The sequence below is a fragment of the Halichoeres trimaculatus genome, unplaced genomic scaffold (genome assembly GCF_033239565.1).
Source record: "Halichoeres trimaculatus isolate MK-OKI-2021-1 unplaced genomic scaffold, fHalTri1.1 fHalTri1_scaffold_17, whole genome shotgun sequence".
NCBI lineage: Eukaryota > Metazoa > Chordata > Actinopteri > Labriformes > Labridae > Halichoeres > Halichoeres trimaculatus.
In genome coordinates this window covers 14,669,410-14,682,110 of record NW_027437195.1, presented here as the reverse complement: position 1 = coordinate 14,682,110, position 12,701 = coordinate 14,669,410, and the positions used below count along the sequence as shown (strand labels likewise).

The 12,701-nt window shown below is 41.0% G+C and overlaps 2 protein-coding genes across 2 annotated transcripts; one reads left to right on the top strand and one right to left on the bottom strand.

Moving 5' to 3' along the window:
- The first annotated feature begins 295 nt into the window (after positions 1-295).
- Positions 296-1,851, top strand: vcpkmt (valosin containing protein lysine (K) methyltransferase). Its single transcript, XM_074692474.1, has 5 exons — positions 296-578; positions 771-884; positions 1,183-1,255; positions 1,364-1,483; positions 1,569-1,851. Exons 1-5 carry the CDS (start codon positions 304-306, stop codon positions 1,671-1,673), a joined length of 687 nt encoding a protein of 228 aa, XP_074548575.1. The 5' UTR covers positions 296-303; the 3' UTR covers positions 1,674-1,851.
- A 7,602-nt stretch (positions 1,852-9,453) lies between these two features.
- On the bottom strand, positions 9,454-12,032 carry arf6b (ADP-ribosylation factor 6b). Its single transcript, XM_074691412.1, has 2 exons — positions 11,890-12,032; positions 9,454-11,650 (listed from the first exon to the last, which is right to left on the bottom strand). The coding sequence occupies exon 2, from the start codon at positions 10,996-10,998 to the stop codon at positions 10,471-10,473; it is 528 nt and encodes a 175-aa protein (XP_074547513.1). The 5' UTR covers positions 10,999-11,650; positions 11,890-12,032; the 3' UTR covers positions 9,454-10,470.
- Between the last annotated feature and the right edge of the window lie 669 nt (positions 12,033-12,701).

The following is a 12,701-nucleotide window of genomic DNA, read 5'->3' as shown; positions in this document are numbered from 1 at the left end:
ATATATATATATATATATATATATATATATATATATATATATATATATATATATATATATATATATTTTATTATTATTATTATTTTTTTTTTGACATTTGACTTCAGTGTGGGCCTGGACTTTGACTGGAGTAGACTATTACAAAAATTAAGTAGATCTGTAGTAGCTCGAGAAAACAGTTGACACTTTATCTTGTTATTTAAGTAGAAAGTAATCTAAAAAATTATGGTTGCAAGCTAGCTTTAGGCTCCCTACGTCTGTGCTTTTATTTTGAACTCCTTTTTTTAACCGGAAGTCCTCTGTATGTTCCTGTCGGCCAACATGGCTGCCAACATAAATGCTAGTCATTACTTTGTCAGGGAAATCGATAAAAATGATGGTTGCACCTTGAAGTTAAAGCAGTGCTACATGGGGGACGTTGGTTGTGTTGTTTGGGATGCTGCCATCGTTCTTGCGAAATATTTAGAGACGAAACAGTTCTACGAGCCGTCCTCAGGAGTGAACGTGTGGGCTGACAGGAGAGTCCTGGAGCTCGGAGCTGGGACTGGGGCTGTCGGTCTGATGGCAGCAGCTCTGGGGTGAGACAACCGTTGGTACTGTAACTATCTTCCCAACGCGAATACAGGAGTATTTTGACCATTTTAGTTCTTTTGCCTGACGTGCTTTTATCGCTGAAGACCCCAAATACTGTCTTGTAGCGTATGTTACATTAATTAAGTTTTTATTACTGTATAACTTTGGTTTTCATTTCCCTGTGCTAAACCCCATAGGGCCCAAGTTACTGTGACAGACCTGGAGGACTTGCAGACCCTTCTAAGGCTGAACATTCAGGAAAACCAGACACTTATCAAGAGTGGATCAATTACAGCCAAGGTACTGAAATGGTTTGTACTTCCATTTTGTTTCTTAACATATCCTGGGTTTGTGTTTGAGTTATGTTTTCAAGTATAACGAGATAAGAATGAATAATTTTGCCATCCATCCTTAACACTTATGACTGTGCTGTCTACTTTGTGCTGAATTTGACAGTTATAATATCGCCAAAATTGTCTGTTGATCCCTCAAGTTATTCTGTACATGGATTTATCCATGCTCTTATGCAAATTCTGAAAATGAAGATGTCAATGTATCAATCTTGATGTTGTATATAAAAAGTTAAACGATTTATTCTCTTTCACAAAGGGGTGAAGATGTGTCTGAGTATCTACCTCCCCCGCATTATATCCTCATGGCAGACTGCATCTATTATGAGCAGGTAATTTGCTGTAATGATCTGCACTCTATAACCATTATGTCTTAACAGAACAAACACCAAATTTGTAATGTTAATCATTTAGAGTACTTTTCATTTGTTTCTACACAGTCTATTGTCCCTTTGGTGGAGAGCTTGAAGTTGCTCTCTGGACCAGAGACCTGCATCATCTGCTGCTATGAGCAACGCACAGAAGGGGTCAATCCAAAAGTAGAAAGCCAGTTTTTTAAGGTAAGATCCGGACCTTTTGCTTTATATGCATACAGAAAAAAAAAAAAAAATCTGAGCCAATAAGGTCCTTGGTTTTTTATTTCAGCTGCTTCAACAACACTTCGTCTGTGAGGAGATCCCTGCAGACAAGCAAGACCCAGAGTTTAATTGCCCAGACATCCACATCCTGCATATCCGAAGAAAAGTTTGAGTTTGTAAGAGAATGTGTGTGTGTGTACACATACAGGTTTGATTATAATGGACATGTAAATAGAGCATTTAAAATCTGTCCTGCTTAGCGTGAGTATCTTTTAACTGCTCTTTTGGCTTTTTTACACAATTTTCGAAAAGTAAGATAGTTGTACATAAAATTGTCATGACTGGAATAAAAATATGTATTCAAAAAGTACACAATTTGACAGCAGTTTTACATTATTTGACCTTAGTTTGGAATCTTTCTGCGTATTCACTGTATTGATGTTGTTAATTTAGATAGAGGTTAAAAAAAAAAGATGAGAAGTCAGACTGAGTGTAACTTTGAAAATAAATGAAGTACAATGAAAACCACAGTGAAAGTAGATCCAAGGTGGGTCAAAATCTCAGACTGAGACTAAGACATTCTTTCTTGTGATTATTTTGATACTTGGTGTAAAGATTTTGTTTTGCAAGGGTAGGTCAATGTTTTGGTTTATGTGCAAATCACAGTGATCATCCAGATTTCACAGCCAAAGAAACTGAAAGAAAACCATTTTTTTTGTTAAAGTCTGAGTAGCAAACTCTTCTTTACTCATGTGTATGGCTGAAAAGGAGTTCTATAAAGTTTTAGTAACGGGACAATACGCAGTCATATCAAAGTTGAAAAAAAAATTGTACATTCATAAAAAATGATCCTGAAAATTTGTGAATGGGTTTGTAATTAGAACAGTCCCTATTTGTAGCAGTAGAGGGCAGTAGTTGCTTAAAATCCAATTTAGAAACAGAGTAAAAACCCTTAAGTTAATGTTTATATAGAAAGATTAGTAATCTGAGGGTTAAATTTGTTGTTTTAGGAATATAATTTACCCATTAATCTTAAAGTTTTTGTTGTGATTACAATACAGAAACACTTAATGGATAGGGCTCAAAAAATAATTGTTTCTCAAGTCCCAAATCCACATGATTTCTTTGATGCAGCTTAACCAACATTAGATCTGAATCCATCACTGTATATTTTAGCTATCCTGGAGGCGTTCGCCCTCCATGTGAGGGGAATTCCACCCCAAGCCCCGGATTAGCTCAAAGATTATGGCGTTTTCTTTTTTTTCTTTTTTAGCGTAAACCATGAAGTACGCCCCGCACTCCCACAGGCATGCTGGGGCCTCTCACTGCCTTTCATGCTGCTCCCTGTTTACACAGTGGAGCTGTAGCGTAATAAGTGGGTGGCCTCATACAATCAGTTCAAATAGAAATGTTAATGGTTGACACTAAAGATCTACTTGCATAAATAACCAACGAGGAGCATGCTCCTCACGCTCATCCTAGTATAACATCTGTAACATCTGTGATGGCACTGTGCCCAACACCTATAAATATTTGTGAATTTAATGGTTAGATTTATCATTTCTACAGAAACAAGTGTCTAGTAATGGCTTAATTTTCTGCAGGTGCATTCATGTGGTGTTTGGGTGCAATCAGCTCTGAATCATGGTTAAAACACAATCTGAATACACATGTTTTGTATCAGTATAATAACGCCCTTTCCTGAACAACAGATTCATTGTTGCAAATTTCTGTGAATGGGAGATGTTTGAAGTAGAAAAAAATTGAGGTGTGGGTGTGTTGAATCATAGCACAACAATCTGACCCCTGACTCCCTCTTGGCCTTGGTCAACCATACAGCCAATCATCAAGCAGACAGAGTGAGATTAATCACCTTTTTTCTGAAAACTGAACCAAGTCATTTAAGACAATCACTCCCTGAGGCCTTCCTCTGCCCTCTCCTTCTAGCCTGAGGCACCTTCACTGCTGCAACCAGAATCATCCTCTTCTAAAGGTCTCCTTTGGCTCTGGCCAGGATATACTCAGCTAATTAATTTGACTCACAGCTGGAATCGAACCTATGGCCCTCAGTGTGATGGAGACATGATCCAGAGGGAATACATGGAGGATTAGAGTGTTAGAAGGTAGCGCCTCCACTTTTTCCCACCCATAGTCACATCATTTATAATCTAGTCTCTCTGGTGTTCTCTCCTTAAATGATAACCCTGAAAAATAAAGTGCAGCTGTAGTCGTCTTGTAGTCGGCTAATTAGGCTAGCACTACAGGGGAATTCAGGGGACGCTCAGTAAATGAGGACAGCCCACAGTGAAGCAGTGCTGTCTCTAATCTGTTATCATGTATACATTACTGTGGCTTCCAGTGACTATAAACATTCATTATAGAACATGTGGCACACATCCTGCATGCATAAGACAGAATGAGGACGTGCTCTGCCAACAGATGGTGCTGTTAGGGGAAGTAGCTCTTACCTGTGTAGAAAACCTGCAGGAGGAAAAAAATAATCTATGTGTCTGTGTAAATAGCGGATGCACTGCTTGTTGCAGGATGAGACTTTGTTTCTTGCCTTTTATATGTGGTCAGAATTAGGATTTGAGAGTCTGCACTTGGATTTACATGGACCCTGTAACCCACATGCATCCTCCTTACTTGTTTTCAAACAAGAAAACATGAGGGAGCCGTGCAACCCCCCTCCTACCAAAACCAGATGGGTGGAGGAGAGCCTGACTCCCTGCAGCCCATGTGGTGGGACCGCTCCGCTCTGCTGCATCACAGCCAAGTGACACAGAAGATCCTTTGTGTCACCATCATCAACGCTGCCTGGAGCCAAGAGACACTGTTCCAGAAAAGGAAGGACTCATTTTCTCACTCACTATCAGGGAGTGTCTCAAGAATAGACATCAAACTGGGCTGATTAAAAATAGAAGAAGAAGAAGGCTGCGTGAGAGTGTGACTTCTCTGATCCTGCAAATGCACCCCACAACCACTGGCAGACTTTCCACTGACAGAAAGCAGCCTTCTCTTTTCTGAGATGAAACTTTCTATGAAACAGGAAGTCAGAGCTCCCTGTGCGAACACAACTTTTCTGAAAAGAAGTTGCAAAACCTCATCATTTTGGCACAGTGCAGGAGAAACAAAGCCTGATAGGACAAATAGCATAAAGAAGCACAATGCTGTCTCCACCCTCCCTCACCCCTCCTGCAGGGGAACATGGGAGGGCGGGGGTGCTGTTAAGACAGCTGTGCTGCAGTTGAGAGGGGACACAAATCCAGCACTGTGAGAATATTGTGCACACTTGCCCTCTTTCTTCTACACCTGTTAATACTGTAGCTGCAGCACTCTGATGTAACATACCCATGCTGTCAGAGGAGGAAAAGTTGTGGGTTTAAAACTCTCAAGAAAAGCTGTTCATGTTTACCTCGGTTCAGAGGGAGCTAAATCCAGTGGTGTATCAGTAAAATGTAATTGTATATTGATCCTGTACTTTAAATTCCTCATGTATGAGGACTTCTGTGTGCCTGCTGGCTCTACAGCATTCTAGTGCACTGATGTATCTGTCATCATTAGATGGTGTGGCGGCCCAGCACTAAGAGGAGAATAGCAGAGGGGAGGAGAGTTGCTTGTGTATGTGTGTGTGAGTGTGTAGCATTTCCCTGAGTCATTACCCCTCAGTAGCCTGAATCTGGACTCTGTGTGTGTGTGTGTGTAAGCAGCAGTGCCTGACTTGCCAAGGATCTGAGCAAAAGTGTTGTCTAATCCAGACGCACCGTCACTTGAAACACCGCCTGCTCTGTAATTACAGCAGATCTTGTCAGAGATACAGATGTAGTCGTTCATGGAGTGTGACGGAGGCCTTTGAGGTTGTTTTGCATTGATCTTCATCATCCTGTCAAGCACTGTGTGGAGTCTCCTGCCTGTGTTACTGTACACTTGCTCCCCTGTGTGTGTAAAAAGGTTGTGTAAAGCCACATTACTACTGCAGAGGTCGGTGCTCTTATTAAGCTTTGAATAATCTTTAAAACAATTTATTTAATTTTGCTTCGAAACAGCAGCAGCAGCAGCATCTATACTGCCTCCACCTCCTTCTCCTTCATGCTGAGCCACTGCTTACATGTCAATGCAAGACGGTTAACACTCAGCTCTGATCCTCTTTACACTCTGTGTGTTACAGCTGGGAAAACAGAGCCCATAAGTCCAGCAGTCCACGGACGAGGAACCATATGGAAAAATTCCAGGTTTTCATGTAGCATTAATAGAAGTCTGAAAGACTTAAAGAAAGAAATGAGAGTTAGACTGTGCCTTTGAAATGGAAAATCAAGCATGATTATCATGCAAAACTGTAATGTTTGTGGATTAAATTATGTATTTAATGCTTGTATGAGCACTTAATCCACCCGTTAAAACCAAATTGCTTGTGTCATTTAGACTTCCAGCGCTTCATAATCATTTTCTGCTTCTTTGCTTTTGTAATTTCACCACAGCAAGTAACCTTCAGTCGCAGATATGAATGGAATGTATTTTGGAGCGGTGCCCAGAGTGCACCTTGGACCCAACAGCCACACATTTCAGCCTTACTTAGCCGGCCTGCACCACAACTCGACAAAGCCCCCTGATAAAAAAAAAACAACACATCAGTGTTTGTTTAGCTGTAAAAATCTGCGCTGAAACACCTCCTGTCAAGGTCAACTACGTCACATCTATGGTTGTGAGGGAAACAAAGTTGATTTCATTCAATTCAAGCAGCTTTATGAGCGAGGAGGAGCTAGTGTGAGGCAGTGTGTTTATCAAGAGAACTAAGTTATGCTGTCCTGCTTTACTGAGCTAAGAAAAAAAGACTAAAATCAGGTCATTCTTTTCTTCTGCTGACTTAGAAAAGGTCATCTATGCATATATTTCTTCTGGAATTTACTATTGTGCTGCACTGTAATCTGGCATCAGCAAATGCAACATCCAGAGGCTGCAATAAATTCAGAATGCTGCTGCCAGGCTTATACTCACTGCAAGAGAAGTGATCATAGACCACCAATCCTCACTGCCCTTCACTGTGAGTTTCAAAGTTGACTTTAGCATTTACTGTTTACCTTTGAAGGCTTATATGCAACAAAATATATGGACTATCTGAAAAGGAAATTACTTTTAAAAAAAGGTGGAATCTTTGTTGCCCTGCTCCATAGAAGCTTCAGAGTTCAATCACATGTGAGATGATCATCAAATAAGCCCCAATCTCTACGTTTGAGCATTTTGACGCACGCTTGGCATTTAAGAAGCTTAGCAGGAAAGAGGAGTTCTTTCTCAAATCTCACATGTGAATCAGACTACACCGGAGAAGTTTCAAAGCCAAACTGTTTTGATGCCCTTGAAGACAAGCAGCAGCTGAACCAATCTGTGTGAGCTGTGGCTTAGAGTAGGTGTTCCCTCCTGCGGCTCTGCAGATAAATAAACCGCTTTAATAACGGTGTGCACCAGAGTATCTGTGTCTGCATGCATCACAAATCCTACAGTGATTATCCAGCTGGGTGTGGCTGTTGGACTGCAGGGCCGGTGTTAAGCCAGCGATGACTGTGTTCAGCTCAAGACCTGTGGTTTGAAATGAGTGCTACCTGCGCACATGTTGCACTGCTGCTGGACTTAGCAGGAAGCGAAGACAAGAGAAAACCACACCCCTGAAAACCACAAGGCTGGGGTTTGCAGGCTTGTCAGGAGTGCAGCTGTAGTACAGTTCACAAACGTTCTGCATGAACTGTTTCAAATCTCAGGCTGACGTTTGAGAGAGGGCTGGTGATGTGACGAAGAGGAGAAACAGGTGTGGGTTCCACTATTGCAGAACTTTGGTCATTTTCAATTTCTTCCCACTCTTCCTCTTTCCATGCAGAATAGAGGAACTGACAGGAAACTTTTCAATACCAGGTCCAGCAGGCCCACACCCACAGAGGTCCCATCAGGCTGTTGTCAAGTAAACTATCCAAACAAACAGGCCACCTATGCAAAACCTCTCACACATATCCGTGTGCAAACCAGTGGCATTTTTTAATCGCTCAACTTCTTCTTTTAAGAATTACAACACCTTTAATTTGGATGAAGTACTCAGTGAAATGCTAATGTTGCTGTGTTGGGGGTCTGTAGTCCTAAAAAGCAATTGGTAAGAAGAAGAATCAGAGTCATTATAAGAAGCACCTTTAACGAGCTTCCTGTCTGTGACCTGACACCAGCTCTGAACCTTTCCTCCCAGGAAGTGTAAGGAATTTTAGTCAAGCACAGAGGGAGTTGACAGAAAGGCCAGGAGGTCTTGTCTTTACCAGAGGAGAGGTCATAAAAGCTTGGTTACAGTCTCAGCCCTTGCCCTCGGGGCCGCCAGTGTTACCCATAAAGCTGTGAGGATCATATGGTTGTAATGAAGTGGTGGGAGCCAAAGCAGCCATTACAGCCAGTTAAAGTGCCATCACTGTCTAATAGAGGCCTTCGTAGAAGAAAGTGCTGGAAGACCCTCAGAAGCTGGGACAGCCTCTTAATTAACGGTGCACTGCTGATAGCTGTAGCTGAAGTCACACACCAGTGTTTATTTGTAAAGGAACATCTAAATCACAGCTACAGGAGGTGTGTGGGTTGTCTGTTACATTTTCTGTTGCAGCAGTCATATCTGTCGATGTCACCTGACCTGTCTGACGGAAACCTCTGGTGCTAAAGCAAACATCCTGAGGCCGCTGAAGCAACTTGATGTAACGTCAGATTTTCCCCACAGCAAACGCCGCCACCATCATCAGTCAGTCACACACAGAAATACTGACAAATGTAAATCCAGGAATGTGGTCTGACAGTAAAAGCGCCCAAAAATTGACTTGTGCTCAAGAGACAGAATGTGCATTCTGTTCTTACCAGTTGCAGAAAATGCAATCTCTGCTTTTTGAAATGGCTTCTATAGTGCAGGATTCTGTGTGGATGTGTAAAACAGTGGCAAAGACACTGTGCCCTTCAGTGTGCAGAGCAGGAAAATCCAAAAAAAATCTGCAGAATAATACTAATCTTTTGTATCCCCAAACACAGTAGCCAGACCATTTGTCACTATCAATCCCATCTTTGTGGGGAGGGACAACACTCATTGTTTATCAGCTATTATGGAATCTGAAACTTTCTGGCTTTCAGTGATGACAGTCCAAAACTTTCTGTCCCAACTCTGTTTTAAGATATCAAAATTATGCTGGTTGTAGAATAATGTTTTTACACAGTCATTAAGCTCATTATTACATGGAAGGACCCAAACACAAGGCTGAGTGATAACTTTTTAATAAAAATGTCAAACTAGCTGAGTTAGACAATGGTTTTTTCACAGTAAAATGTTCATCTTCCTCAGAAAATCAGAGCACTAAAGGTCCAAAGGCTCAGTCTTCATTTCCTCATTCTTTCTCAACACCGGCCCTAGCTTCGTCATCTTGAAAACACATCATCCTCCCTGAATAAAAACTGCAACTTGCTTTCTAGATTCAGGAAGTCACAGCTGACAGCTCAGCATCAACTCGATGATGGCTCACGACCAACTCACAACATTCAAAAAGAATTCACAATTCAGCTGTATATCTCTCCGCTCTCTCCCTCTCTCTGACTCTCATGCAAACTATCATGTGGCTCTGCTGTTGTTCCAAAAGGCCAGCAGTTGGACTTCCTGTTTTGTTCATTTTCCCCTTTTACTAGCAAGGCCGCTGAGGCCAGAGAGTTATTGTGAGCGTGGACATAAAACCCTTTTATGGAGAATCTGCCCATTAGAGCTGAAACCAAAGAGGACTTTAGCACTAAAGGCGTCTATTTCTGAACTTTGTGCATTCTTAAAACTATCCCAGAGTTCTTTTTACAGTCCAGCTCTGCTGTTTAGAGATAACTCTGACTGAAATAGTTTGATCAAACACAGGCCAAGCCACACAAACTGTATTCAATCCTCAAAGAAAATGAGCAGACATAACAGATTTAAAATCACTTTTTTAATAAGACATTACAATGACACTGTTCTGTACATGGTTCCCCCAGTCAAAATAGGAGTAAGAGCTGCACCTCGGGGTGTCTTCAACATTTCTCTGGTTAGCAGCTTCCTCTGACTGCATGACAGATGGACTCTGATGTAGGGTTACTGTACTTTCGTACTCATGCTACAGATATAGGCTATCATATAATGTCCCAATACTGAGACTAATCAACTGTGGTATCAGATTGAGAGCTCAGAGCTGAATGACATTCCTTTGGAAAGACTGAGTTGACTGACTGCAAGTTACCCCGAAAGTTCAAAATGCATCCCCGACAAGCACGTTTCAGACTTACTGGAGGCCTTGTCCATCCAACACGCAGCGCACTTCATGTATCAAGGCTTGACACAATAGGTTGATCAGTGAAATAGAAAGCCTATATCAGAGGATTTGAAGGGGTTAACGTAACATGTCAGATGATTTTTTTTCTCTGATGCCAAGACCGGTGACAATGAAAATGGTCAATACCACTGAGAAGAAATACTTTTCATCACAGAACTGTGTTAAAACAAATCTCAAAGTCCTTCTCCTTCGCTACATGAAATTAAATGTCTTAGAATTAAAGAAAAGAAGGTCCAAGTTGAATGCAAGAGTCTGAAGAGCCTTGAAACAAGCTTTAATCCAAGAGGGAAGATAAAAATTTCAGCTGCATTAGAAAAATTATATAAAACAGGGAAAAGAATAGGCAAAGATGGTGATCTCTGTGGCTTTAACATAAGGACCAATTAATTCAATATTCATCAAGCAAGCCTCGGAATAATGAATGTGATAAAGGCCTGCTACAGAGTACAAGCAAAGTTTAAGCCAGCAAACCCAGTTTAAGATAAATTAGTCATGGGGTAAACGCAGTATTAAAAAATAAATGGGAATAAATCAACTTTTTTTAACCATACTCATTTTGAGAAGTTATTTGTTACTTGCAACGTTGTTATAGTTTGACCTAAAACAGTCTGCACTCAATCATTAAGATTTGTAATTTGAGGTTAGCCATGTCAAGCCCTCATACAGTCCATCACCTGTGGTCGCACAGGAGGGCTGAACATACCAATTCCTATCTCTGATGCGGGTCAATCCCAGCTTCTCTTGGATTTCATGTGGCTTCATGGCATCTGGAAGGTCTTGCTTATTGGCGAATATCAAGATGATGGCATCCCTCATCTCCCGATCATTGATAATGCGGTGGAGTTCCTGCCTGGCTTCATCGATGCGATCTCTGTCAGCACAATCCACCACGAAAATCAAGCCTTGGGTGCCCGTATAGTAGTGTCGCCACAGAGGACGAATCTTGTCTTGACCTCCAACATCCCAAACGTTGAACTTGACATTTTTGTAGGTGACAGTCTCCACATTGAAGCCAACTGTGGGGATTGTAGTGACAGACTGTCCCAGTTTCAGTTTGTAAAGGATTGTTGTCTTTCCAGCAGCATCAAGTCCAAGCATCAATATTCTCATCTCCTTGTTGCCAAATATTTTTGAGAGCATTTTCCCCATTTTGAACTATTGTGCATAAATATATTATTCCTAAAGAGAAAAGTGTCAGATATTGTGCTGATGAGTACTCTTTACCTAGAACTTCTACCTATGGATTGACTTGTGACAACATGACTCAATGAAGAGCTACGTGGAGAAAAATTCAAAACCGCTCACTCATTTTAAACCTTTCACAGTTCTTAATGACTTATGAGTCTGTACGCCCTGTGAAATGCAGGAGCATAAACGTTCAGAGTACTACAATGTGTGCGGGGCCTGTACACAACATGGCACGGTAACACTAAGAAGTTGGCTCCAGCTGTTGCAGGACGTTCATTTTGTTACTCAAATCAACGTTAAGCTGTCTGACAAAGTCCAGCCGTAGCGATAAAAAGCTGCACAGAACAGGCGCAGTGTAAGTTTAAGGCCCAGAAAAACCGGCGGTACTTGTGAATTCCTCCTGGTGTTTGTGTCTGGCGGTCCTCCTCATCGGGTGCGCCCTTGTTCTTTTCACGGCCACCGGAGGAGAAAAGCCGCTTTCTACGCAAACCGTTAGTCCATCAACCGTTATGCCGGGATGATTCACCGGGATGGAATGAAGTTCTACGCTGAAAACCCTCTCGGTGACTCAGCAACATATGTATCCACTCATGAAACTCCACTTCTTGTCCCCCTGAAAGAGATTTGGGAGGAGGGTCAGACATGCCAAATTAGCAAGCTAACGCTCATGGCTGCTACGGGGGTCTAGCATGCTACCATTGGCTAGCTTCAAGCTAGCGTCTGCTAACTAGATAACGGCAGTTAGCTGCTGCAAAATAACCCTTTTTGGACATAAAATAAGAGCCAAGGTAACAAAATGATTATCTTAAATCTTTCTGAGAGCAACAAATAGCTGATATAAAAGTAATTTACCTCCTTTCTCCCCCTCCTGGCTCGATAATTACACCCAGCTCTCGCCTTTCTCCTTTAAGTCGAGCTGGTCGCAGTGCTGCTACACCGGAAAGGTGTGGAGCTGCATTAACCGCCACTTCCTCCCATCGACTTCATTCAACTGCTGCTTCAGCTTTCAGTGTGTCTGACGCATCCACAACACATGGCATGTACAATTCAAGACCTGGAATTTAATCCAGTTTTACTGCCATTTGAATTTCATCATTGATCTACATTTATCATTTTACAACAGCTCTCCATTTAAGATGATTCATAATATTTAACTTAGTCTGCACACAATAATAAAATTTCCTTTAACGTGAATTTTCAGTACGTGTATGTTATGGTCACGTTTTATTAAACTTTTATAGAAATGGGATACGGATAAAATGTTCAGTTTGAAATTTTAAAGGTGACTTGCAGTATATCTAGGGTAACATCACCCTCTTGTGGGATGTATGAGGGATGACTACGCTGTCAGCCCCATGCGTCTTGTTTTGTTTTTAATAATTAGGGCACTTGTCAGACTTAAAAAAAAATTCAAAACCATTGGCCTGTCAGTCATGCCGATATAGTAATAGAACATTTTTCTCATTTTTCTGTATTTCTATCTTTTCTAAAGCTCCAATATGTACAGCATATATATATATATATATATATATATATATATATATATATATATATATATATATATATATATATATATATATATATATATATATATATGTATATATATATATATATATCACTCTCTTCTTGCATGACCAAATATGGCAGTTCAGCTACAATTGTAT